The 25,272-nt window shown below is 43.9% G+C and overlaps 1 protein-coding gene across 1 annotated transcript in view; it reads left to right on the plus strand.

The window, feature by feature from the left end:
• The window catches only part of LOC120219791 (transcription initiation factor TFIID subunit 3-like), a 101,728-nt gene that overhangs the window by 4,532 nt on the left and 71,924 nt on the right, over positions 1–25,272 (plus strand). The window contains exon 2 of the mRNA XM_039216652.1: positions 899–1,141. Coding sequence (XP_039072583.1) covers positions 899–1,141 — 243 coding nt within the window. The remainder of the gene's footprint in view (positions 1–898; positions 1,142–25,272) is intronic.

Consider the following 25,272-nt stretch of genomic DNA (forward strand, 5'->3'; position numbering starts at 1 on the left):
GTTCCTGTGCATACATATCTGTGATGAAGTTTAATTAATAAATTGGAGACATTAAAAGAGTAACAACTGTAACTAATAATAATTAGAATGATGATAATAATAACTTACAATAAAAGTTACGTGAATGATCTTTTTCTTTGTCTCAAAATATCTGAACATACGGCTCTCACCCTTCTTCCTGTGGTGACGTGAGACAATAAAATCGTCCGTGAAGAGGCGCAGTGAGGTGGATGGTGTAGGTATTGTCGTAGGGGCGAGGCTGTTACTGACCTTCTGAGGATAAGTCAGACGAGCGTCTGCTTCCAGACAGCACTGACTAAGGGTAACCCAAACCGGAGAGTGAAACCTGCGATGCGCGGGGTGGGGGATTTGAGGAACCAGCGTGGTTCATCGCACAGATACTTCTTGTACATCTGCTGCATCCCCCAGATGCACAGATACTTATTATGCACCCACTGTATGCCAGCCACTGTGTCCGGTTCCCGGGATGCATCAGTGAGCAGTGGTGGAGGCGTAATGGACATCTGCTTAGCGTGGTGTGCTGGGTGATGGATAGAGAAATAGTGATAGGAGCATCTACTAGGCCTTTGCATTTTGTCAGCACCGTCCCTCTGTCAGCTGCTTGGGATGCGTCTCCTGCGCTAGCTGACTGTTCGCGCAGATGGTCCCGTGGTCAGATCCGACTTCAAGCCGACTTTAGGAATCCCCTTTCCCATGTCTAAACGATACAAGGTTTTCTTTAAAATCTATTAAATTCTTTCCAAAAACCCTTAAATATATATAGTATATTTGACTCTGAGCTGCATATTAACGTAATCCTTTTTCTTAATATCAAAAAAATATATATATTCATGGAATTTTCTTGAAATAATTTGCACGGCTTTTGACTTTGTTCCAGATGGCCGAACAGACCCAATTTTGGATGACGTCGGCGAAGCCTTCCAGCTTATGGGGGTTAGTCTCCACGAACTAGAAGACTATATTCACAATATTGAACCTGTCACTTTCCCACATCAAATTCCTTCATTTCCCGTCAGTAAGAACAATGTACTTCAGTTTCCTCAACCCGGAAGTAAAGATGCAGAGGAGAGAAAAGAATACATTCCTGATTACATGCCACCCATTGTGTCTTCACAAGAAGGTTTGTGATTTCTTGTTTGTTTCTTACTGCCACATCTGTTAACTATCTTAATGGGTTTTTCGTCTTCTTAGTTTTCCTGACTGGATTATATAAAATGCTGTGCCAACGTATAAATTCTAGAAATGTAATCGAAGTATTTTACTGTTATTTACAAATTAGTCTAACATTGAAGCCAACAGAGACTTGCACAGGTGGTACCGAGGCAGAGCCGTGGCCCAGGCAAGGTTATGTCTGATGAGGCATTTGTTTCTTCTGTAAATTTTAAGTAGGGAAGAACGGAATCTGATCACAGAGAGAAGCTTTTCAGTACATGCATTATATGGGAATGGGAAAGTAAATAAGTCAGAAAATCCTTGCAACATAAAGAAAAATCAGGGTAGTTCTTTTCCTCGCCTTATTATTATACGTGTGAGTTGGATGATATTGGGAACAGTGAGTGAGTGAATACTTGCCCATGTTACGCAGTGTTAGCTCCATTTTTAAAGGGTGAGTAGAAATGTTTGTTGCGTGGCCATCTGGAATTTTTGATGAAAAAGTGTAACAGCTAATCAGGAACACTAGTCGATCATTACTGAGCCCCTTTTACCCTGCATGGTTTTACATGGTGAGCCTTTAGGCTCATTGAGGTTCTAAAGAGATACATAAGTAATTCGTGGTCTCGTGCAGGCCGATACACAATATTTTTTTCTTGTAAAAGTGGAAGAGTTGCAGTTTGTCTCCTTTTTACCTTTACACCATTTTACCTTCCACTGGCAATGCCCTAGGGTTCCACTTTCTTGGAGTTCACCTCTCAGAATCTTCTGTTCCACATCAGTAGCAATTGTGGAGCGTTACCCGTCTGTTTCATGGGCTAGCTTTAAACTTGGAATCACTGTTTGACAGTCTGTGCATCAGTGTTGCCTCAGTTGAAAAACCGGGCAAAACCTGGCCCTGCGCTGGAGAGGTTTGTTGTGGGTTGTGTCCTCCTCATGTACCCTGGGTCATGGGTGCAGTGCGGGGACCGCAGTTCACTGTGTGGAGAGGGAAGCTGCTGTCCATGCTTGTTGCTAGCCATGGACGTGTGGAAATTTAGATGGGGAGGTGTCATACTTTTCTTTCTTTCTCTCTTTCTCCTTTTCAAAGTTGTTTTTTTAGTTTTTATTTTTTATTTCAAGAAAGAGAGAGCACAAGCAGGGGAGGGGCAGAGAGAGAGGGAAGGAGAGAGAATCCCAAGCAGGCTCCTCACTGTCGGCACAGAGCCCCTTCCCGGGCTCAAACCCACAAACCATGAGATCATGACCTGAGCCAAAATCAAGAATTGAACTCGTAAACAACTGAGCCATCCAGGCGCCCTGAGAGGTATTGTAGTTTTCTGATGTGAGTTGCTTGGGAAGCTGACTTTGCTTGTCAGCTTAGCACGTCTCCAGCACATGGTCTTGGGGATTTAATACCCACTAGAAGCAGGGCTCAGTATCACCAGTATCGGTACCACACAAAGCATGCCTTCCATCAGTGTTCTCGAACCAAGTTAACTCTTGAACTTAGAAGTTTACACATGCATCTCAGTCATCATAGCTACCCTTCGTAACTGCCAAAAATTCTGTCTCCTCCTCACCTTTAAATTTACTTGTGGTTGAAGCCTGTATTACGTTTGAGGAAATCTTACTCTTTATATATCACCCCCATGGAAAGTCTGTCCCTGTAAACCCTTCATTCCCTAACAGCAGTGTCTTTGACCTTAGAAGCCTGTATTTATTACAACTTCTCTAAGCATATATTTGTTTACTTTAAAACTACAACAGATACATTTCAGTATCAACATTATCAAAGGAGGCTTTCTTGGGGAGAGGCCCTGTTAGTAGCTGGATTGCAGAGAATTCCACGTCTGCTTCCAGACAGGTCATGAATATCAAGTAAACCTGGAATTTCCTTCTTTGCTGTTGTCACTGCTATGATTTATTAAGCATCCTAGACATCTTCATGAAAGCAGTGCTGAGCCCCTGATATGCCCTCTTGTGCTTCAAGAGTCCTCTTTGAGAGGCTCTGAAATTTTTAGCTGGAAGGCCGCTTAGAGGCACACAAGGTACAAAATTGGGAATTTTGCTCAGAAAACACGAGCTGTAATCCGGTGCCGGGAGAGAATTTAAGGTGTTATATGGGAGGAAACTGATGGAGCAACATTGATGTGAATGACTGGGGCTCTGGTGATTGTCTGGACGATGAGGTGATCATGAACTTCATATCCGGGCACTCGTGCTAAGGCGGGCCAGCCGGGACTTGCGTGCACTGTCAGCTGGCATGTTTCTGGGCCGGAGCTACTACCTTCTCCATGTAAAACATTTTAGTCCATTTTCTCTGTGCCTTTTGGAGACTTCTAAATCCATTTTGTGGGTCACATTTTGTCTCCTCTCCTACCTCCTATTTAACAAGTTGCTTAATTTTTTTTTCTGGCCTTTTACAAAATTTGGACTCAGATGGACATTTGATTCATCTTAATGAATCCGTTGGTCCATGCATAACCTGCGTTTATTCACTTAGAGAGTTATTGAGTCATTTCTAAAACTAAGCACAGGATTTTGATAATAATCAACACTTAACTCCTTAGTCCCACTCATTTCATTTCCATAGCATGCAAATGATACACAAGGAAATTCGTGGTTATCATTTTAAATACTGCCAAGGAAAAGTAACTAAAGTATCAGTGAAGGAGTATGAAAAACAATGGAGGAATTTTAGATACTGACTTCGGTCTGAAATTACTACCGTAAATTTTTGAGTTTCTCTTCTGGGTTATTTGAAGCAAGAGGAATCTTACTTCTTTTGAAATTTCAGGCAGTATAAATTATAAACGCTTTAAAAGGAAAATAACATAAGCCTTGAACACTCCTTTTTCAGCTAACAATGATAGATTCTCCACGGAGCAGAAATATTGCTGATTCATAAGGTATGCATGTGGTTCATAAGGATGCGATAAGTGATAGGCAGGACAGTAAGATGCTTCTTGAACCTTCTCCCTCTGTTCGAGGAAGGGATATAGCACTGAGTATTATGTGGAAACTAATTTGACAATAAACTATTTGTAAAAAAAAAAAAAAATCTATATATTTATATAGATATTCCTAATTCACAAGATTTCAAATACATAAAATTAAGAAATCAGATAATGAAAAGTAAAAAAAATAAAAAAAATAAAAAAATAAAAGGCAGTCCTGTGTTTACCATTTTGTGATATAGCCTCCCAAGTCAATTTAACAAATCGTTTACAATCGAGATCTTTTTCCCCCATGGGGACAGCCTATTAGAAAGCTCCTAGTAGTCCAGGTCACGGTGTGGAGTGTGGGACAGATCATGTTATGACACCTGGGATGACGATGCTTGTTCACCAGGGTCTGTGTTTTCCTTAGAGCCACACGCAGGGCCAGACTTGGCTCGCAAAATATCATTAGGAAAGTACTGCCAGGAGACGACCCACTTGCCGACCCTTCCCCTTGGCTCGTGGCGGAGAAGCCTTCGAGCGTCTCATGTACCTGCTGCGGTGGGAGCGCTCTGGGGAGGGGTGGGGACAAGTGCCGGAATGGACAGCACGGGCCTGGGGGGCCACTCAGCTGCGCCTTGCGCTGGTCGTCTTACCAGGTCGCTTGGCCTTTCTGAGCTTCCCGTTCATCTCTGTACAGTACGTTTAATAGTACGCACCGTGTGGCTGCTCGTGAGGGGTCAGTGACGGGTTTTGTGAGACGCTTGGGTGAATCGGGCGTGAGACACAGACACAGCGAGCGTGAGCTCTCTTCCCGTCTCCCTTCCCCACTCTGAAGGAATTTACTCTGCAGGTGACACACCAGACACGTCTGTGAAGTGACTGTGCAGTACGGATGCATCTAGAACGGCGTCAGTCGTGGGCCCAGGGCTGAGGGAGCGCACCCCGGTGGCGGGGCCTGGGCAGATGCCTGGCCGGGGGTGGGGAGTGCAAGTTGACCTTGGCCTGGAGATGATGGTGCGGGACGGGTTGGTGCCTGCTGTGTCCAGTGACAGAACCGAGGCATCTTCGAGAGGGTTTTGCGAGCGCCCGCCGTGCCCGCGCTGCCGCAGCTCTGAAGGCGGTACCCAGGTCTTACCCAAGGGCATTGTCCCCTCCGCCCACTGTGCCTGCGCTGCCGCAGCTCCGCATCAGTAACATGTGTTTTGCTCCCTGTTCCGTTGTGCTGAGGAGCGTCCGGAAATAGCATATTCTGCCAGGGTCACCATTTGGTTGGGAGTGGGGTCACTTAGGTGGTCTGTTGGTGGAGCCGATGCACCTGTGCGGGGGGACGGGGGGACTGGAGGCCCGTGTAGGGACGGGGGGACTAGAAACCGCCTAGCAGCTTTCCTTATTGCAAGGAACTCCCCCACCTTAACTCAGACGTGGTACAGACACTATGATGTTGCCACCTTTAGGGTTTCTAGGTTTTAAAAATTTCTAAGTAGACTTTATTCTTTAGAATAGTGTTAGATTTACCTAAAAACTAAGACGATATGGACAGAGTTCCCTTATATCATGGACCCAGTTTCACCTCTTATTTTTTTTAATGTTTATTTATTTATTTATTTATTTTGAGAGAAAGAGGGTATGTGTATGTGTGTGCACACATGAGTGGAGGAGTGGCAGCGAGAGAGGGAGAGGGAGACAGAGAGAGGGAGGAAGAGGGAGGCAGACAGAGAGAGAGAGAGAGAGAGAGAGAGAGAGAATTCTGAGCAGGCTCCACGCGGTTAGCACAGAGCCCAATGCGGGGCTTGATCCCATGAACCGTGAGATCATGACCTGAGCCAAAATCATGAGTCAGACACTTAACCGACCACTCAGGCACCCCTCCCCTATTATTTTCTTACGTTAGTGTGCTACCTTTGTTATAATCAATGAACCAGTATTGATCCATTATTATTAACTAAAATCCAATATCTTTAGTGTTTATCTAATGTGCTTTTTATGTTCCAGGATCCCATCCAAGATGCCCATTGTTTTATTGTCATATCTTCTTGGCTCTGGTTGGCTGTGACTTTCTCAGACTTTCCGTTTTCGATGACGCTGATGGTGTTGAGGAGTACCAGTCAGATTGAGAATGCGCCTCTGTTGGAATCGGAGGTGATTCTCACGCTCAGGCCAGGTCACTAGCTTTGGAGAGGAAGACCAGAGAGGGAAAGCTCCACTGTCATTACACTGTATCGCTGTGAATGTGGTTTATCACTGTCATGCTGGCCTGGATCACCTGGGCGAGGTAGTGTCTGTGAGGTTTCTCCCCTTAAAGTTACTCGCACCCCCCTTTCCATGCCATCCTCTCTGGAAAGCAGGTGCCCTACGCCGCCCACACGTGAGGAGCTGGGAGTCCCCCGCTGCTCCTGAGGGTGGAGTATCTCTGTAAGTTAAACTCTGTTGCAGATATTGTTTGGAGCTCTTTTGATTTGTCTCTTCTCCTCCAGGGGTTTCTGCTTTTTTTAGGAAGTCCTTTTAGAAAATAAACATTTATAAGTTTAAAATAATTAACAGAAGTAACACAAATGTGTTGAAAAATTAACTATTGCCCAAGTATATTAAAGGGTTTTTTTTTTAATATTTATTTTGAGAGAGAGAGAGTGCACGCTCGTAGGGGAGGGGCAGAGAGGGGGGAGAAAGAGAGAGAATCCCAAGCAGGCTCTGCACCCGACTCCAGGCCCGAACCCACAAACCGTGAGATCATGACCTGAGCCAAAATCAAGAGTCAGGCGCTCAACCGACTGAGGCACCCAGGCGCCCCCACCAAGGGTATTAAGTTTAACATAAAAGCTCCTGCTCACTTTCCTTATACCCCCGTTTCCCAGGAGTAACCTTGTTTAACAAGCACGAATCCTTCTAGATCTTCTCACGTGAGACGCTGTGACTCCTCAAGCCAAAATTCTGCGTCTCCTCTGACACCGACCATTTATTTCTCAGGCTGCTGCCGTCTGACTTCTGCTCCCATCCCTTCCTGGACTCCGCCCTCCTGGGGGCCACCGATTACTACCTAACTGGCTGACCTAAACGAAATGTTTTATCCTAACTGCTCTCTTTTCAGGGAGAGGTAGCTTCATGAATTACTGTAAGGCAGACGCCTTTTAAATCACGTCCCAGCTCAAGACACGAAACTCTCCCAACTATGCCAGAAGCTCCTGCCAACCCCATGTGCAACCGCAGTCCCAGTCCCTCGTCTGTCCCCCGGGAGTGTCCCCCGTGCTCCCCGTGTGGGCGCAGGCGTCACTGCCCGCTGTCTTTCGTCTCACCGGGGAGGTGTGTGTCCCTAGACCCGCTGGTGTAATTGCCTCACCGGCCCCCCTTTAAGTGTACACGTCTCTTCGGTCTCCTTCCATCCGCAGGCCCCCCACACCCTTGCCCCTGACAAACCCCCTTTCTTTTTCTTACCACTTATTTGTCCAGGAATCTGGGTCACTTGACTAGAGCAGTTTCCCTCGGTGGCTTCTGCTGACTGTGCTCGTGGCGCAGGTCAGCGGGTTTTGCACGCCGGCAGCGAGAAGCCGACGATTAATCAGACTCCGGGTCAGTCTCTTTGGCAAGATACGTGGGCCGCGGCGCCTTCATCAGGCCCACGGTGCCTCGTTTTCACTTGTTTGCTGTCAGCCGTGTGGGTGCTGAAGGCGTCGACGCATTAATCCCTTAGGACTTGCAAGGTAGCAGTATTCTATCACTTTGTTATTTCATTCTTTCCTTAGAATAATTTCACAAGGAAAGCCTCTCCTTCCTTCACTATGTAGTTACCTGCTGGTACAGCGCACGCAGGTAAAGGAAGGCAGGTGCTTGAAGATGAGATGCTCTTTCGTGTTATGTACCCAGTTTTCAACATGATGAATTGGTTCCTTTATCATCCATAGAGGACTGATTAGTTATTTTTCTTTTAAATGTCATTATGAACTCATAGATTTAAATATTTAATAGGTTTCTTCCTTTACGGTATTTACCCATACTGCAACTCGACATCCTGTCTTCAGCCAGTGGCAGCTTCAGTCTGGCTTCTGGATCCTTTCTCACGTGACGCTAGCGAGTGTCAGTAGCGTCCTTGCAACCTGGCGCGTGAGAGCGCGTCAGGCTTAGCTTCATGCTCTCGGCCCACAGTTGGGATCGTTGTCCAGGGAGCCCTGGCTTCTGGGAAATGGTATTTCAAGTCCGCAATCTGGGTACTGGGAGCACTTGCTACTACTGGCCACTGCTTCTGGGCGGTAACTCGGAACTGGTAAGTACGTACGTATACCCAAAACCACACCCATCGGTGTATGTGGATAGGCAGAGAGCAGGGAGGGCGGCTCGTGAGTTCATGCAGGTATTTCTGGTTCAGATTCAGGCCTCTAGGGTTTTTTACTGTTAGGTCAGTAGATACTTGTGTCCATAACTAAGAACTCTGGTTCCCAGGGAGAGACAAGATGCTATAGTCAGAACATTCCAAAGTATTCCTTTGCTGTGATCAGACCATATACACATTGGCAGATCACACAGCTACTTTCTTGAGTTCTGTCACCTGTTTTCTTAGTTTTTCTGATTTTGATGTATGTCCTTTCATGTCTTCTAGACCATTTAAAAATAGCACAATGGTGTTTTCATCTGTTTTTTCGAGGATATGTTTCTTGTGAACGTCTGTTGTCTGCAGGGATATTGTTTTGGCATTTAATCTCCTTTTCCTTATAGAAACTGTGTGTGGATGTAGTTTTCCTGAACGTTTAGAAGGAAGTCCCCAGCGCTCCCTCTTCCGGTGTTGGGGGTAATGCTCAGAAAAGGCAGCTTGCTTTCTGAGACTTGCTCTTTCCTTCTTTTGTTTGGATCTTTTCTCTGATGCCCGTCTTGCTTTCATGACGGGGCCCGAGTGGGTGTCCTCACCCAGGCTCTGGCCTGCGCAGAGCAGCGAAGGATTGGGTTTGAAACGTCAAGGCCCAGACTCCGGCAGCCTCTGCGGATCCTGCCTGGTCTCCTGTGCCCCGCCCCTGCTGGTCCCCATCTCTGAAGCAGTCACACCTTCGCAGCTTGTGGGCCACTCTTCTCACGCGAGTCAGCCAGGCCTCCAGGGGTCGCCCCTGGCTCTCTCATGGCTGGTCTCCCCATTGCTTCTCACCATTTGCCCCCCACCCTGCACAGAGAGCTACTCTTGGCCTTTGTGGCTCTGGGGGGTGGTATGGATGGGTACACTTTGGCACCTTGTCATGTGGCTGTGGTTTTTTACTCTTTGGGGAGATCCAACTATATTGCCACCCCTGCCACTTTCTTCCCACGATTCCCTTTATGGAAACTTCTTTGCTGAATTTATCACTGTCGGGCACTTCTTGAAACTACCTTCCTTCAGAGACAAAATACTCTTTAATGCTCTATGATTAATTCATTCTCTGTGCCTTTCATGGGCTCATCTTCCATTGCTCCCCTCCTCTAAGATGTTAGAGCTCCTAAAATTTTATTCTTGACCTATTGCTTTTCTCACTTTATATACTTTCAATGTGTGATCTCATCTACCTTGATGGTTTCAAGAACCAGCCGTGTACGGTGACACCCCCCCCCCCGCCCGACTGTCGCCTTACTCCACCTCTCAGACCCTCCATCCAGCTGTCAGGTGGCCATTTCCACATTTCCCACCGGCACCTCAAGTCGCTATGCCAGAGTGACACACGTTATGTCACTCTTCCTACACGTGTATTCTCTATTTTTGTAAAAATGTTTGTTTATTTTTGAGAGAGTGCAAGTGGAGGAGAGGCAGAGAGAGGGGGACAGAGGAGCCGAAGCGGGCTCTGCGCTGACGGCAGGGAGCCCAATGTGGGGCTCAAACTCGCGAACTGTGAGATCACCTCCCGAGCCTGTCAGCCGACTGAGCCCCCAGGCGCCCGCCCTGTCCTCTCTCTCTGTTGGTGGCAACGTCTAACACCCCATCACTCGGGCTGGAAATGTGTCCTTGACCCCCTCTCTCATTCCGTTCCTTCATTCCCCATACCCAGTCCTGCTGATTTTATTTCCTAAAGGTTTCTAAACTGCTACCCCATCATTCGCTTGGTTAAACCTTTATCTTTGTCTGAACTGTCCTTACCTTCCACAACAAACTGCAAAAAAAGTAAGTCTATTCCACAGCGTAAAACGCATTATTAGCTTCCTGCTACTTGCAGTTACAACCAGCAACCCTTTTTTCTCAAGGAAAACCAATAATGTCAATGGGGAGCGATTGCTTATTTCATTCGAAATGAAAATAGCTCTACTTGTGTAGAGAAACATGTTTATTCTTACAGTTTGGATTACTTCCTGAATGAAGAGAAGAATGCTAATGAGGACATTTGTGCTGCTTTTGAGATGCCAAAATACTAATATTTGTGGTTATTTGAAAATCGAAAAATAAAGGCAGCCTTCAGATAATTTCTCTTAGATAACACGTGATGTATCCATAAGCATTAGCTCATTTCATCTTGAAACAACCCCTAATAGCAGATGCTAGCATCATTCCCACTTTACAGAGGAGAAATCAAAGTTCAAAAAGGGGGGCGTTAAGTTCCATCACCTTGATTTACGTTGTGGATTGGGAGCAGAGCAGGATTAAGACCTCACTGATTTTACTCAGTGCTGCCTTCACGGGCATCCACCCTATGTGGCGTCCCATTCGAAAACTGGGATTGAATTTGTCCTTCTCTGCCTGACTTATTTCGCTCAGCATAACACCCTCAAGGTCCATCCATGTTGCTACACATGGCCAGATTTCATTGTTTCTCATTGCCATGTAGTAGTCCATGGTATAGATAAACCACATCTTCTTGATCCATTCATCTGTTGATGGACACTTAGGCTCTTTCCATGTTTTAGCTATTGTGGAGAGTGCTGCTATGAACATTGGGGTACATGTGCCCCTATGCCTCAGCATTTCTGTATCCCTTGGGTCAATTCCTAGCAGTGCTATTGCTGGGTCATAAGGGAGTTCTATTGTTAGTTTCCTGAGGAACCTCCACACTGTTTTCCAGAGGGGCTGTACCAGTTTACATTCCCACCAACAGTGTAGGATTAGGAGGAACTTGACGGAGGAACAAGCGGGAGAAGAAGGGCGGAAATGGTGGGGGAAAGGGAGAGAGGCAAACCATGAGAGACTCTTGAATGCTGACAAAAACTGAGGACTGATGGATGTGGGGGGGAGGGGGGGATGGGCATGGAGGAGGGCACTTTGGGGATGAGCACTGAGTGTTATGTAGAAACTAATTTGACAATAAACTATTTGTAAAAAAAAAAAAAAAAAAAGAAAACTGGGATTGAAGGTGGATGAGTCAGATGTCCCCTACTGCCCCCTTCTGGCCTCTCTTTTCCCTGGTTCCTGGAAATCCCTGCTTGGGTCAGACGCGCCTATGTGGAGACGTGCCATCACCAAGCCTGTTTTCTCAGTGGATGGACTGGCGGGGTCTCTTCTGGCCCCCAAAGGCCAGCCTCACTTGTAAGCCCTCCGTGAGCACCCTTCCCTGGACACTCAACTTGTTTCCCCTGTTACCTCGCGGGGCTGGAGGACAGGGTCTGGGCCAGGTTCATTCCGTGTTCAGGGTCATTTCCTGGAGGCACTGTGTGGCTTGTTCTCCTTCGTTCCGCAGCAGCTGAGCCCAAGGGTTGAAATGCTCTCGAGGCTGATCCGTGGTGACCTGCGTGTGATGCTCCAATCACAGGTATCTTAGTGAAAACCTAAGGGCCCTCTAAAATCAGACTTCTGTCCAGTTTGCGTGTTAGTTTCCTGCCCCTCGTAGCTTCCGGCTTTCATCTGCAGAATCACAGACTTGCCTTTGTTTCCCCAAAGGAGCTGTGGGCCTGCATATCTTTACTCAGGCTGATTCGGAGCTCCCCGCCCTCGCCACGCTCCTCTGGGCGCCCGTGTAACATGCGTCTCTACTTCCCACTTCATATATTACTGCTTTTATTGGTCTCAAGAACTTAACCCTGGCCTTGCTTCCTCTTTAAATCCTACACTCAGTCTGCATTCCACCTTTTATTGCACAAACCTCAAGTCCTGTGACGTGGCCTGAGAGGTGGATTCAGGACACAGACAAAGTTACTGTGGTCTTCAGGGAAATTTCTTCAGGATGATGGGGAAGTAAGCTGTCTCAAAAAGTAACTTGTCCAGAGTAACACACTGTTCCATGGCAGAGATGACAGCCCCGTCCCAGGTTCCTTAGCCTGGCGCCATCTGTGACCCCAGTGGTATTCTCAGAAGATAGGTGTAAAAACAGACACTGGTCTTGTGACTCTTCACATTTTTCTTTTCTCCTTTCAAATTGACCTCTTGAGTCTGGTTACTTGAAAAAAAATTATGTTTTGATAATATCTTATTTGATTTTTTTTTACTCATGGTATTTTTCCTGCTTATTATTGTTATCCTTAGAAATGGTTTTTATCTACACTATAAGGAATAAAGTTGGTTTTTAAAAAAATTTTTTAATGTTTATTTTTGAGAGAGAGAGAGACATAGAGAGGGAGGGGCAGAGAGAAAGAGGGAGACACAGAATCTGAAGCAGGCTCCCGGCTCTGAGCTGTCAGCATAGAGCCCGATGCAGGCCTTGAACTCACGAGCCATGAGATCATGACCAGAGCTGAAGTTGGATGCTTAACCAACTGAGCCACCCAGGTGCTCGGATTAAAGTAATTTTTTTAAAAATATGGGTATTTCTGGCTATAGATTCAAACCGGCAAAATGAACTCTGAGATAGAGGTGTTTACATCTCAAGAAAGAGAATAAAAGTACCATCATACCCAGATATGATAGACTATAATTTATAGTGGTCTTGGTCACATTTTTCTTCCCCTGCTTCTGTTTTTTTTCTGTAAACTGTCTAGATTTATAAAAATAAGAACACATTTCCAATATTACAGTGAAATAGTTTTTATGTTTCTAAATCAACAGAATAATCATACAAGATATCTTTGGAAAATTAAGTATTTTAATATTGGACTTATTATTTTCTCCTTGCAGGCATCTAAGACAACAACAAAAAAAGATTTTCTGTTTTTTTTCCCCCTCGATTTTAAAATCTCCAGAAGTTTAACATCTCTCTTGTCCACAATTACATTTTTGGAAATTTCCCGCACTAACGTGTGTGTGTGTGTGTGTGTCCAGGGAAGGAGGCCATCAGGCTTAGGGCAATAGGTGTCACGTGGCTGACTTGGTGTAAGACCCCAAAGTTAATGCTTTAGTTACAAGGTAGGGTTTATTCTGCTTTGCCTTACTGAGTTTGAATCTTCTCAGGACACTGCAGTAATTGCATTTTATTTAGCTAATTACCTGCTGTAAGTACATAGAGCTTTCCTGTTTCTTTCTTTTTTTCTAGTTTTTTAAAGTTTATTTATTTTGAGAGAGACAGAGACAGCACAAGTTGGGGAGAGAGGGAGAGAGAGAGAATCCCAAGCAGGCTCCACACTTTCAGCGCAGAGCCCGATGTGGGGTTCGAACTCACAAAACAGCGAGATCATGACCTGAGCGGAAACCGAGTCTGACGCCTAACCGACTGAGCCCCCCAGCTGTCCCAGAGCTTTCCTGTTTCTGTTAAAGTGATATAAAACGGTTTCCTTCATTTACAGTGCTGACACACTGACCTAGCGGTGCTGCTGCTAAAGGGGAATCAAATCACGTTTTCATTCGTTCATGCAGTTGTGGACAGTCTCCTGTATGCCGGGCGTGTTGCTTATTTCTGGAGATACAGAGGCGAGTGAAAAAGAAAGGGCCTTTTTTCCCTCCTGGAGCTCCCAATCTATGTGGAGAAAGAAAGAGTGGGCTAATATTTATGTAGGATTTTAAATTATAATATGGGATATCTACCCAGTATTCTCTCAGGAATGGGGAATCCATGGGTTTTTTCAGTAGCTGGGACAGCTGACTCGATCGGGAAATCCTGGTGGCTGTGAGAAGGATGGACTCCAGGGGGAGGAGGCTGTGGGAAAAGAGTTGTTGATGAGCTTGTTGTAATCACCCCGGGGAAAGAAGCTGGGGCCTGAAATCTGGCTGGGGAACAGAGGTGCAGAGGCAGGGCCTGACCCGAGAGCTATTGGGTGGACGGGATTTGGTGATAGACCGTGGAGAGTATGGTGGAGAGAGGAGCCAGCATGTCAAGCTTAGGAGATGGGGTGGGGAGTCCAGGTATCCGGGTCTCAAACAGATGGGCCTGATCAGGAGTTAAAATTTGGAATGGTTCTCATGTCCATCAGGCAGTGGCATAACATACCCGTGGGTTTTGAAAAAGAGGAATAGGGTAAAGTTCAAGACTGTCATGAACCTGAGACACAGTGCAGATGTTCTTGCTTGTTCAGGGCAGTGGATACACTTCCTTTAGAAAAGGCTAGACTTACTTACTGTTAATCTTACTGTTACTACTACTAGTTCCCACCCTCTGTCAGGCACCGTACTAGGGGTACAAAGGCTCCCCTTTCATTGGCCTCAAGTTCAGGGGATATTTCCAGCCACGGCCCAGTTTGTCTTTGTAGGATACCGACTTAATGTTCTTTGAGTTTTTAGAACAGAAATTGCTGGACAACACTTAACATCAGTTTTTTTAATTAAAAGATTAAACTTTAAGTTTCTGTGTATTCAGGACTTGAAGTTGTGTCCAGCATTTGTGCAGTGTTGCCTGACGTTCCCTTTAGTCATCCAATGTTTCACTTCCAAAGAGTGACCACTTGCTATTTCATTGAACTATGACAATTTAAAGCCATTCTTTTTTTTTTTTCTTTCTCCCGAGTGTAGTGTGCGTACTCACTTTTCCCCTCTCCTGGTTGCCACACATCTAAAACGGCAATAGTAGCCAACATTGGATTGTTACAGACGAAGGAGAAAAATGCAGTCTCCTGTGGTAGGTCTTCAGCGTGATCTTCTTCGAACCCGCCACCTTTGCGGTTTTCCTGAAGATCTCAGTGCCGAGTGTAATGGTGGTCACAGCATTCTAGCCAGAGAAAGAGACACTTGTGTGGTCACACCCGTGCGTGTGTCCTCCCTAGTTCTGTCTACCGTGGGGATCCCCAGCTGCTGTGTGGAGTGCTGTGGCACAGAGCAAGCTCGGTTCTCCTCTGCTCCGGGCGCTTCCCTGCGCTCTGCTGAAGCGAGGCCTGGCTCCAGCTGGCCTGGCGGGGGGCGGTGCTTGACCCTGAAGACCTTCGCGTGGCTGAACATTGTGTACCACTGGTTAGCTTTGAGGGAAACAGAATGATGCCTGCGGATGTGCAGATTGTATTGGCCAGATCTCTACCATTATCTTTTGGATTTCTGTATGTCTCTTCCATTGTTTTTTAGTGATGAGACTTTAGTTTTACTGATCCACATTAAGTAACTTTGAATCAACGTTTTCTAACTCTTAGGCTTACTTGAGAGTCTCATTTTGGGTAATACTTGACTGTAGTTATTTGCATCTCATTTTACCACAGCAGTAATTTTCCTCTTTCTTTTGTTGTGAGCGTTGTGATGTTGTGTGATATTATTGTTTAATTGTCGCTGTTTTGTGCTAATACACTACTGTGTGGACAATCGGTGCTCATTAATTATTTCTCATTCGTGCGGTCAGACTAATTTAAACTTGTAATTCATTTTTATCAAGGATTAATAGTAAAAAGCAATGTTTAAATATACTGAGCAATATTTAATTATCATCCATTTTATTCTTGCTGGAGACCTCGAATTCTGCAGCCTAAAGAAGAATGCTGATTTCTTTTCTTTAATACGAAAGTGATTACAGTTCAGTAGGTGGCACTCTTTCCTTATCTGTTAGTGTTTATGAATATCTAATTAAATGCCAAAAAAAAACCCGTTTTCAAAGTCTTAAGAAAAACCATACGACTTAAAACATTTGCTGGCTTGTTTGAGAAAGAAAAATAACAATTGTGTTAACAATTTCGCCTCTGTGCAATCTCGTTGGAGCAGTTACGCACAAACATATTTAATATTTATTTTCCTTAAGGAAACTTTTGTATCCAGAGAAGAATTCCTTTTACCATTTAGCAGAAGCCTTATGTTGTCTTTTCTGAAACTAGATTTCCTTTTTAAAAATTAGAAATTATTATCCTTTAGTATCTGCTTTCCTTCTGTGTTTTGATTTTTAAACGTGATCTTCAAAGCCCCATTAGAGGATACTCACATTAAAAATGGAAGCACTCTCCCTGGCTTAACATAGCAGTTTTTCTTATTTTTCAGTGTGCCCATCCCTTTTTTAGTGATGGAGAGAATAGTTGGTTAGTTGAAATAATTAATACAATTTTCTTTTACTCTTTTTATTCAACATGATTTCTGTGCTGCTTTTTTAACTTAACGTTTTTGTTGTGTGGTTTCCTTTTCTCTATGCATTTTATATCTACTGTTTTTTAAGAATGTACCTTAATGTTCTTAGTCATTCTTTGAGTTCTAGACACTTTTAAAATTTTAAATTTTATAATCTTTTTTGGCTTTTTTTTCATTTGTATTATTTCCTTAGGATAAATTCCCAGGGTAGGAGTTTTTAGGTAAAAGGTATACACAAATTTATGGTTTTTGACATGTATTACATGTTGCTTTTCACAAGAATTGCATCATTTTCTGATACCATAATGAATGTATATGATCATATCAGGTTCCTGGCATCTCACTGGAATTGAATTTCAAAGTTTAGGTTTTTGTTTTGTTTTTTTTTTTTTACAAACTTAGATTAAACACATTTTGAGGGGTTCCTTTTGTTTAAAATTTTTTAGTTGCACTCTAAAAAATCTCCTGCTGGCACATAACCACTATTGTTATCGCGGTATACAAGTCTGTATATATGTATGCATGCATGTGCACACACAGTCATTTTAACATAGTTTAATAATAGTATATAATTTTACATACTGTATTTTTTCATTAAGTGGATTCCCCCACTATGCTAGCCATTAAATTAAATACCTTCTATTGTTAGACAGTAGGAGTGACCAGGAAATGTATAAAGTAGACTTGAGTGATTTGGTTTGGGTGGTTCTGTCAGTCGTAGTAGGGTGTGCCCAGACAGGATGCTTGGAATAGGAAAGTAGTATGGAGGTAATGCAGTGTTCTTCTTTTTCTTCTTCTTCTTTTTTAATTTTTTAATGTTTTATTTCTAAGAGAGAGACAGCATGAGCAGAGGAGGGTCAGAGAGAGAGGGAGACACAGAATCTGAAACAGGCTCCAGGCTCTGAGCTAGCTGTCAGCACAGAGCCCAACGTGGGGCTCAAACTCACAGACCGTAAGATCATAACCTGAGCCGAAGTTGGATACTTAACCAACTGAGCCACCCAGGCACCCCTGTAATTCAGTGTTCTTAGGTGTTTTGATTTGATATGCTTGGTGAATATCTATGTGTATATGCCTCATCGAAGTTAGCTATTCAGAGAGAAAGGGAGAGTGGGAGAGGTCTCCTCTGAAATAAAGATGAAGAATATCATTCTGCATTGCTAGGTACTCTTTATAAGCATTATTTGAAAAGACCAATTAATGGGCTACCTCCTTGTGCTGAAGGTTTAGGCCTCTACTGAGTTTTAACTTAATGAATATCACTGCAATAAAATTTTCATTCATATAGTTTTCTTAATATTTCAGATCATTTCTTATGATTGAGCTTTAAAAGTTTGATTATTGAGTTAAAGAAAATGAAGTTTAAGCACATTTTTAAAATAAAATTCCTTTTTAAAGTTATTATATTCATAGCACCACTGGTAATATAGAATACCCATTTTACTATAGTCATCATTCATTTAAAATAATACTTGTAATTTAATAGATGATTTTATGCACATTAAAAATTTTTAATGTTTCTTTATTTTTGAGAGGGAGACAGAGTGTAAGCAGAGGAGAGGCAGAGAGGGAGGAGGACCCAGAATCTGAAGCAGGTTCCAGGCTCTGAGCTGTCAGCGGGGCTTGAACCCTTGAACCAGGAGATTGTGACCTGAACCAAAGCTGGATGCTTAACTAACTGAGCCACCCAGGTGCCCCACACATTTAAAATTTTTCATTCGTGTGGTATTAACATTTAACAGAATTTGAGAAAACGTGTTCTTAACGTTTGGTGTATTGTTAGAGTTGATTGGCTCCAAGTTTTTGAGTTTTATTTTTGAGCAGTTCTTACTCTTTGAAAGCATTGGCATTCTATATTTATTCTTTCTTAGAGGCTTTCAAAAGAACAAAGAAAGAATTTACTGTTTAAATAAAATGAATAAAACACATTCTATCTTGTCATTGCCATATAGGTCTATTGAACTCTTTTATAAATCTTAAGTTAGAGTGTGCAATCAATTATTCCCAACCATGCTAAAAAGAATGATGGAATCGCCTAGATAAGGATGATCGAATAATGAAATAAATTGTTATTAACTTCATTTTTCTAATTGTGGGACCAGAGTATTATATTCTACCTCAAGAATATATTAGGACTGGAAACTACGTTTATTTTTTATTATTATTTATACTTTAGTTAGTTAATATACAGTGCAATATTGGCTTCAAAAGTAGAATTCAATGATACATCACTTACATACAACACCCTGGGCTCATCACAGGCGCCCTCCTTCATGGCCATCCCCCATCTACTCCATCCCCACCCCCCATCCTTCTTCAACCCTTAGTTTATTCTCCACTGTTGAGAATCTCTTGTGTTTTTTTCCCCTCTCTTCTCTCTTTTTTTCTCCCTTCCCCTGTGTTCATCCATTTGTTTCTTAAATTCCAGATATGAGTGAAATCATAACATATTTGTCTTTCTCTAGTTCTTATTTTGCTTAGCATAATACATTCTAGCTCCATCCACATCGTTGCAAATGGCAAGATTTCATTTTTTTGATGGCCAAGTAATACCCCATTGTGTATAAACCACAGCTTCTTTACATCACAGCATTCATCTGACGATGGGCATTTGGGCTGTCTCCATAGTCTGACTAGCGTTGACATTTTATTCTACGTTTAGATTCTACGATAGTTGAAAAAGAGAAAAACTGACATGCTTTACAGTTATTAGACAAATCAAAAATAAGTGCAAAGAGGTAGCAACATTTCTGACCTCTGATGATGATAATGAAGACAGAGGAGAAAGAGGAAGAGAAGGAGAGGAGGAAGTAGTTCACTGTATAAAAGGAATCTCAGATTCTGGGTCTTCAGATAATAATGTGCTCAGTGAGGAGTGCCTGGGTGGCTCAGTCAGTTGAGTGCCTGACTCTTGATTTTGGCTCAGGTCTTGATCCCAGGATTGTGGGATTGAGTCCCACATCGGATTCTCTCCCTCTCCTTCTGCCCCTCTCCCCTGTTCTATCTCCTTCTCTCTTTCTCTCTCTCTCTTTCTCCCCCCCTCCCCAAAATAAAAGAATGAAAACAAAAAAATGTGCTCGGTGAATTTTCAACTCAGAATTGACAACCAAACAAGATTTCTCAGGACACACCATAAAATGTTTTTCTCATTCAGTTAGTCGTTCATCGGGAAGGGCTGCATGATGCAATATGTTTGTAACAGGACCCAAGGCCACTTTGCTTTGCTAAAAGGATGGGACAATATTTTTCACCTTTCGTGCTCCTACACACTAACATTTATGTACGTAAGGGATTCGCTGTGTTTAAATTCTTCCTTCTCCTTCTAATAAACTACTTTTCACTGTCCTTTTATTCTTGCTTCTGTGAATTGTGTGTAACGTGACTTAAAAATATAGTGATTCCATTGGACCCAGATGTCAAATGGTAATAGCTGTTTCTCCTGATGTGCTGAGGGTTAAAGTAAAAAATACTTGTCAGATTTAATGGCACTATTACATTTTAACACGTCTTTTTCGTGTGCAGCCCTAATCACGTCCGACAGACACAAGTGGGAATAGCTAGAAGGAAATGGTAGCGCTGGACCAGTCTGAGGTGCAGTGGGAGCCTCAGGAAGTCCCAGGGCAGCGGCCAGGGAGAAAAACTCACTTTCCATTTCCTCTCCCGCGCGCCGCGTTCAGATTAACTTTAAAGGAGCCTGGGCTGTAGGTCGGAGCCGCGTCTGGAGCGAGTGTTACCTGCGTGTGGAGCCCGTCTCAGCAGGCGCCTCGTCCTCTGCTCGAAGACCTCTCCGGGTCCCTCGGCAGCCGCGGGGTATCCTGTTGCAAGTTAAATACGAAACAGGGATACGGGCTCAGGTTTGCATTTAAAGGAGTTCTTGAAGTTCAGCTTCCAGTGAACTGGGGCGTGCACTCACTGCTATTCAAGCTGTCGTCCTCGGGCAGGGGAGGAGGGTCACAACCCCCACTGCCCCCACGTTGTGACAGAAGATGCGCCAGGAAGGTCCGCACCGGTACGGGTGTGTGCGGTGTGTGCACTGCATGCCGTGCGCCCCCTCCATGGTATGGGGTGGCCGTCCGGCCCCCAGCGAGGTGGTTCACGGGCTGTGGCCCCAGCGCCCTACGCTTTCACGGTTGTTAACTATTTCAACACATGCTTCACAGTAGGGCTGTTTTGGAGACTTTATTTTTTCCACTTTGTCTTTCCCAACTTTAGTAGCAAAAAGAAGTAACGTGTGGTGAGTTTATAGCAGCTTGAAGGACAAGCAGCCAAACTCTGGAGTTGGTGAAAGTTCGTAAGCGACAGTGACACGTAGGTGGCCTGACTTCTGTGGACACTCCCCGCACTGACCCAGTTACCTCTGGGGGACTGGTGGTGTCCTCAGCCCACAGATGAGCAGGCTGGGCTGTAGGCATGACAGATCACTTTTACGACCACATACTGGTAACTGGGGGTCCAGGGTGTGAATCCAGGCACTTTGACTCCAAAGCGCTAGATGCTTGGGTTTTTTTACTGAATGAGTTTTGTACTTAAATTCTGTGTCTACAAGAGACATTCTCATCTCTAAGGTTGAAAGCTTCATTAGGAAGGTTTTAGATCCATTACACCACTGGTTTTGGTTTTTTTTGTTTATGTTTTATTTATTTCTGAGAGAGAGAGAGAGAGCATGAGCAGGGGAGGGTCAGAGAGAGAGGGAGACACAGAATCCGAAGCAGGCTCCAGGCTCTGAGCTGTCAGCACAGAGCCCGATGCGGGGCTCAAACCCACAAACCATGAGATCATGACCTGAGCTGAAGTCAGACGCTTAACGGACTAAGCCACCCAGGCGTCCCTCGCCACTGGTTTTATCCTGTAGACCTTGGGCTTCCAGGAAGACTTGGGGTTATTGCAAGGGACCTGTGAATTGATATTGCATAAAGCATTGTGTGTTAGCTAAACAAAAAATACATACAAATGTGTATACACATACGTATATAAATACCTATACTTTATTTTTGAATGCTTGTTTATTTTTGACAGCGCGTGCATGAGCAGGGGAGGGGCACAGAGAGAGGGAGACACAGAATCAGAAGTAGGCTCCAAGCTCTGAGCTGCCAGCACAGAGCCTGATGCGGGGCTTGAACTCATGAACTGTGAGATCATGTCAGATGCTTAACTGCCTGAGCCACCCAGGCACCCCAGGCATTTTTAAAATTGTGTTATGGAAAAATTTTAACACATAAACGTCCACAGACTAGCATAATTCACTTTTACCTATCAATTACCCACATTCAACAATATGTTCTCATAGCCAATCTTATTCTGTCTATACTCCTGTATATCTCCCCTTTTCATGTTATTTTGAGGAAAGTCCTTGACATCATATTGACATCATATTAATTTGCACTTAAATGTTTCAGTGTACATCTCTAAAAGATAAAAATTATTTTTTAGCATAGCTACAATAGTATTATCACACCCTCTAAATTAATAATTCTTTAGCATCATTAAATAACCAGTCTTTTTTCAAATTTTAAACTGTCTCATAAATGTTATAAATATTGATTGATTTATCATTTATTACTTTGTAAAATCAAGATCCAAATAATACATTGTGATTTGTTTTCTGCATGTGTGTGTGTGTGTCTCCCTGCTTGTCTCTCTCTTTCCCTTAACCTTTTGCATTTACATATTTATTGAAGAAACTTGGTTGTTTTGTAGAATTTTTCAGTTTGAATTTTGCTTATGGCATCCTAATGGCTTTGCTTAAAAAAAATTCTTTTTACTGTTTATTTTGAGAGAGAGCATGATCAGAGGAAAGGCAGAGAGAGAGGGAGACAGAATCTGAAGAAGGGTCCAGTCTCTGAGCTGTCAGCACGGAGCCCAATACGGGGCTCGAACCCACTAACCTTGAGATCATGAACTGAGCCAAAGTCGGACCCTCAACCGACTGAGCCCCCCAGACCTCCTTAATGGCTTTGTTTTACATGGTCTTCTGTATGTCTTATAAATATAATTGGATCTAAAAATTTGATTCAGGTTTGATTGTTTTGGCAATACCATTTCACAGTTGAGGGTGTAATTCCATCTGGGGACACATTAACGTCATTTTGTGTCCGTGTGTGTGTGTGTGTGTGTGTGTGTGTGTGTGTGTGATTTTAGAAAACCTGAACCAGTCAATGGAAGTGGCAAAATGGTGACTATCTAATTCTATTCTTTTATCAGCTGGATTGCTTCTATAAAGGAAAGTTTCCCTTCATCTACTGTTTGGTTACCTAATGGTACAGTTTATAAGTGAAAGGCTAGATAAACATTTGATCTCTTTTCTTCATTCATCAACTTTCCAAATGATGAGTTGCTTCTCTAGCTTCTCCTAACAGTCACCAGCTAGTTGTACCTGTGGGGTTTTTCCCTAAGTATCATTGTGAACTCATGGATTTAAAGAAGTTCGGTGGGCGTTCATCCATTGCACTTACTATCTTACTGGTGTTCAGATTGTGCATTCTTTGATGTTTGGGACCAGTAGAGCTGGAGCTGGTCACAATGGGCTCTGAGAACCAATTGTTTAAATAGTCTGGAAGTTTGTGGGTTGGTTGTTAAACACAGCCTTTCTGAAAAATTAAATCATATCTACTTATAATTACATAACATATTAAATGTAAAGGTACTCAAACCTCATCATATCCTAGTTATTTTGTCCTTGGGGTTAAGTTTACGTTGTCTGTATGGTGGAGTGTGCCACACAGCCGTGTGTCCCCAGGCGGAGTGTGCAACGCAGCCACGTGTACCCGGGTGGAGTGAACCGTGTGGCTGTGCGTCCCCAGGCAGAGTGTTCCGCGCAGCCAGGTGTCCCCGGGCAGAGTGTACCACACCCGCATGGCTGTGCGTCCCAGGGGGAGTGTGCCACGCAGCCACGTGTACCCGGACGGAGTGAACCGTGCAGCTGTGCATCCCCAGGCAGAGCGTTTCGCGTAGCCAGGTGTCCCCGGGCAGAGTGTGCCACACCCGCATGGCTGTGCGTCCCGGGCTGAGTGTGCCGCGCAGCCACGTGTCCCTGGGTGGAGTGTGCTGTGCAGCCGTGCATCCCTGGGCGTTTCTTCCCAACTGCACATTCAGAAACATGACTTTGGCAGTTTGAAATCAGCCAAATGCTAATTTGTTGATTGTCTAGAAAGTAATGGTAAAAATTTTTGAAACTATAATTTAACTTCAAACTGTACAGTGCCTGTAACTGTTCCATTGTAAATTGTACACCAAAATGAGAGAGTGTTCTTCCACTATTTTAAAATTGTTATATATGAGTTAGCCAAGGCATTGCTCACATAGTTGACAATCACATAAAGTTCTGACATAAGCTTCTCTTATTTTACTTTAATGTTTATTTTTGAGAGAGATACATAGAACGTTAGCAGGGAAAGGGCAGAGAGAGCGGGAGACACAGAATCCGAAGCAGGCTCCAAGCTGTCAGCACAGAGCCCTACACGGGGCTTGAACCCATAAACCATGAAATCATGACGCTTAGCCACCTCAGCCATGCAGGTGCCCCCCTTGTTTTACTTTCATGTAGACCAGAGGTCAGCAAACTATATTCTGGCCAACAGCCTAACTTAATAAATAAAACTTTACTGAAAAACAGCTATGTCCGTTTGTGCAGCCCAAGATGAAACACCTAAAGATACTGACACCAGACATTTTCCAATTAAGTAGCCCTGTCGGATCTCTCCGACGTCCCCATGTTTACAAGCCCCAAGCCCCACTGACTTACTTAGCGCTCCCAGCTGGCTTTTTAATTCCACTCTGAAGCGTGAGCGGCTAACAGGATGACCGGGCAACTGGGAACGCTTCTAATGGGAAAGAAATCAAAACAAACAAAAATGCAACCTGGAGGAAACCGTCATGCAAGGGGAAACAACTTGGTGATAGTTCTATACCAATATCCTCAGAGAGTTCGGAGGAAATATTGTAATAGTGAGGCAAGAACAGGACACTTTTTAAAATGGATCTGGATGAGGAAACTCAGAAACAGCAAAAGAGGCATTCATTCCAAGACCAGAAGAGCCCTCAGAAATGAAAACCCATAGTAGCAGAAATAAAACAAAAAAGCTCAGGTGAGAATTAGAAGATAAGGTATTGAAAGCAGAACAAAAAAAGGTTTTAAAAGAGAGAGAAACAAGAGCTTTTAAACAGTGTAGGGCCTGTCCGGGAGGCCCACCAGCTGAAGAAGCCACGTTTCAGGGAGGAAGCCCGTGGACAGTGAGCAGCCTCATAGCGTTGAGCACCGTCAGAGCAAGTTGCCGCGCTGAATTTATTTCTCTCTCAAAAGAACCAGGGCTCCCTGGAAAAACAGCGGTTTCCAAGTCTGCGCAGGGTATCTACAAAGTGTTCTGGAACATCTTGTCATTCCAGATAGCAGGAAAACTATCAACGACTGCTAGGGTAGTGTCGAAACGCCTCAGGGGGCCAGTTTAAAGAGGGTCCCATTCACTGTGTCCTGATGTTTCACAGCTCCTCACCCCCTGCCCAGAGAGAGAGAGAGAGAGAGAGGAAAGAAGGAAGGAAGGAAGGAAGGAAGGAAAGAAGGAAGGAAGGAAGGAGGGAAGGAAGGAAGGAAATGCATTCACAAGTTTATTATAAATTTGACTAACATAAAAATGTGTGGTACACAATTTACATAAACACTGCTTTCTATTGTAAGTTCCATGTAGCCGACTGATTTCCAGGGCACGCTCTTGCTGAGTTTGCTGAACTCCTAGATTTGTGACCAAGCTGTAGTTGCAATTGACAAGCGAGTGTAGTTCTGTCATGAATGGTGGTTGGTGTTTTCTCATATTGATGAGGAAGACAGAAGTGAAACAGCAAATGTGTATGTTGAAACTTCACTCTTTTAGTGGTACTATGAGTGACTTCTTTGCTGAGTTTAATACTGGTTTTTGA

Source organism: Hyaena hyaena, unplaced genomic scaffold (assembly GCF_003009895.1).
Source record: "Hyaena hyaena isolate Hyena2069 unplaced genomic scaffold, ASM300989v1 scaffold_647, whole genome shotgun sequence".
NCBI lineage: Eukaryota > Metazoa > Chordata > Mammalia > Carnivora > Hyaenidae > Hyaena > Hyaena hyaena.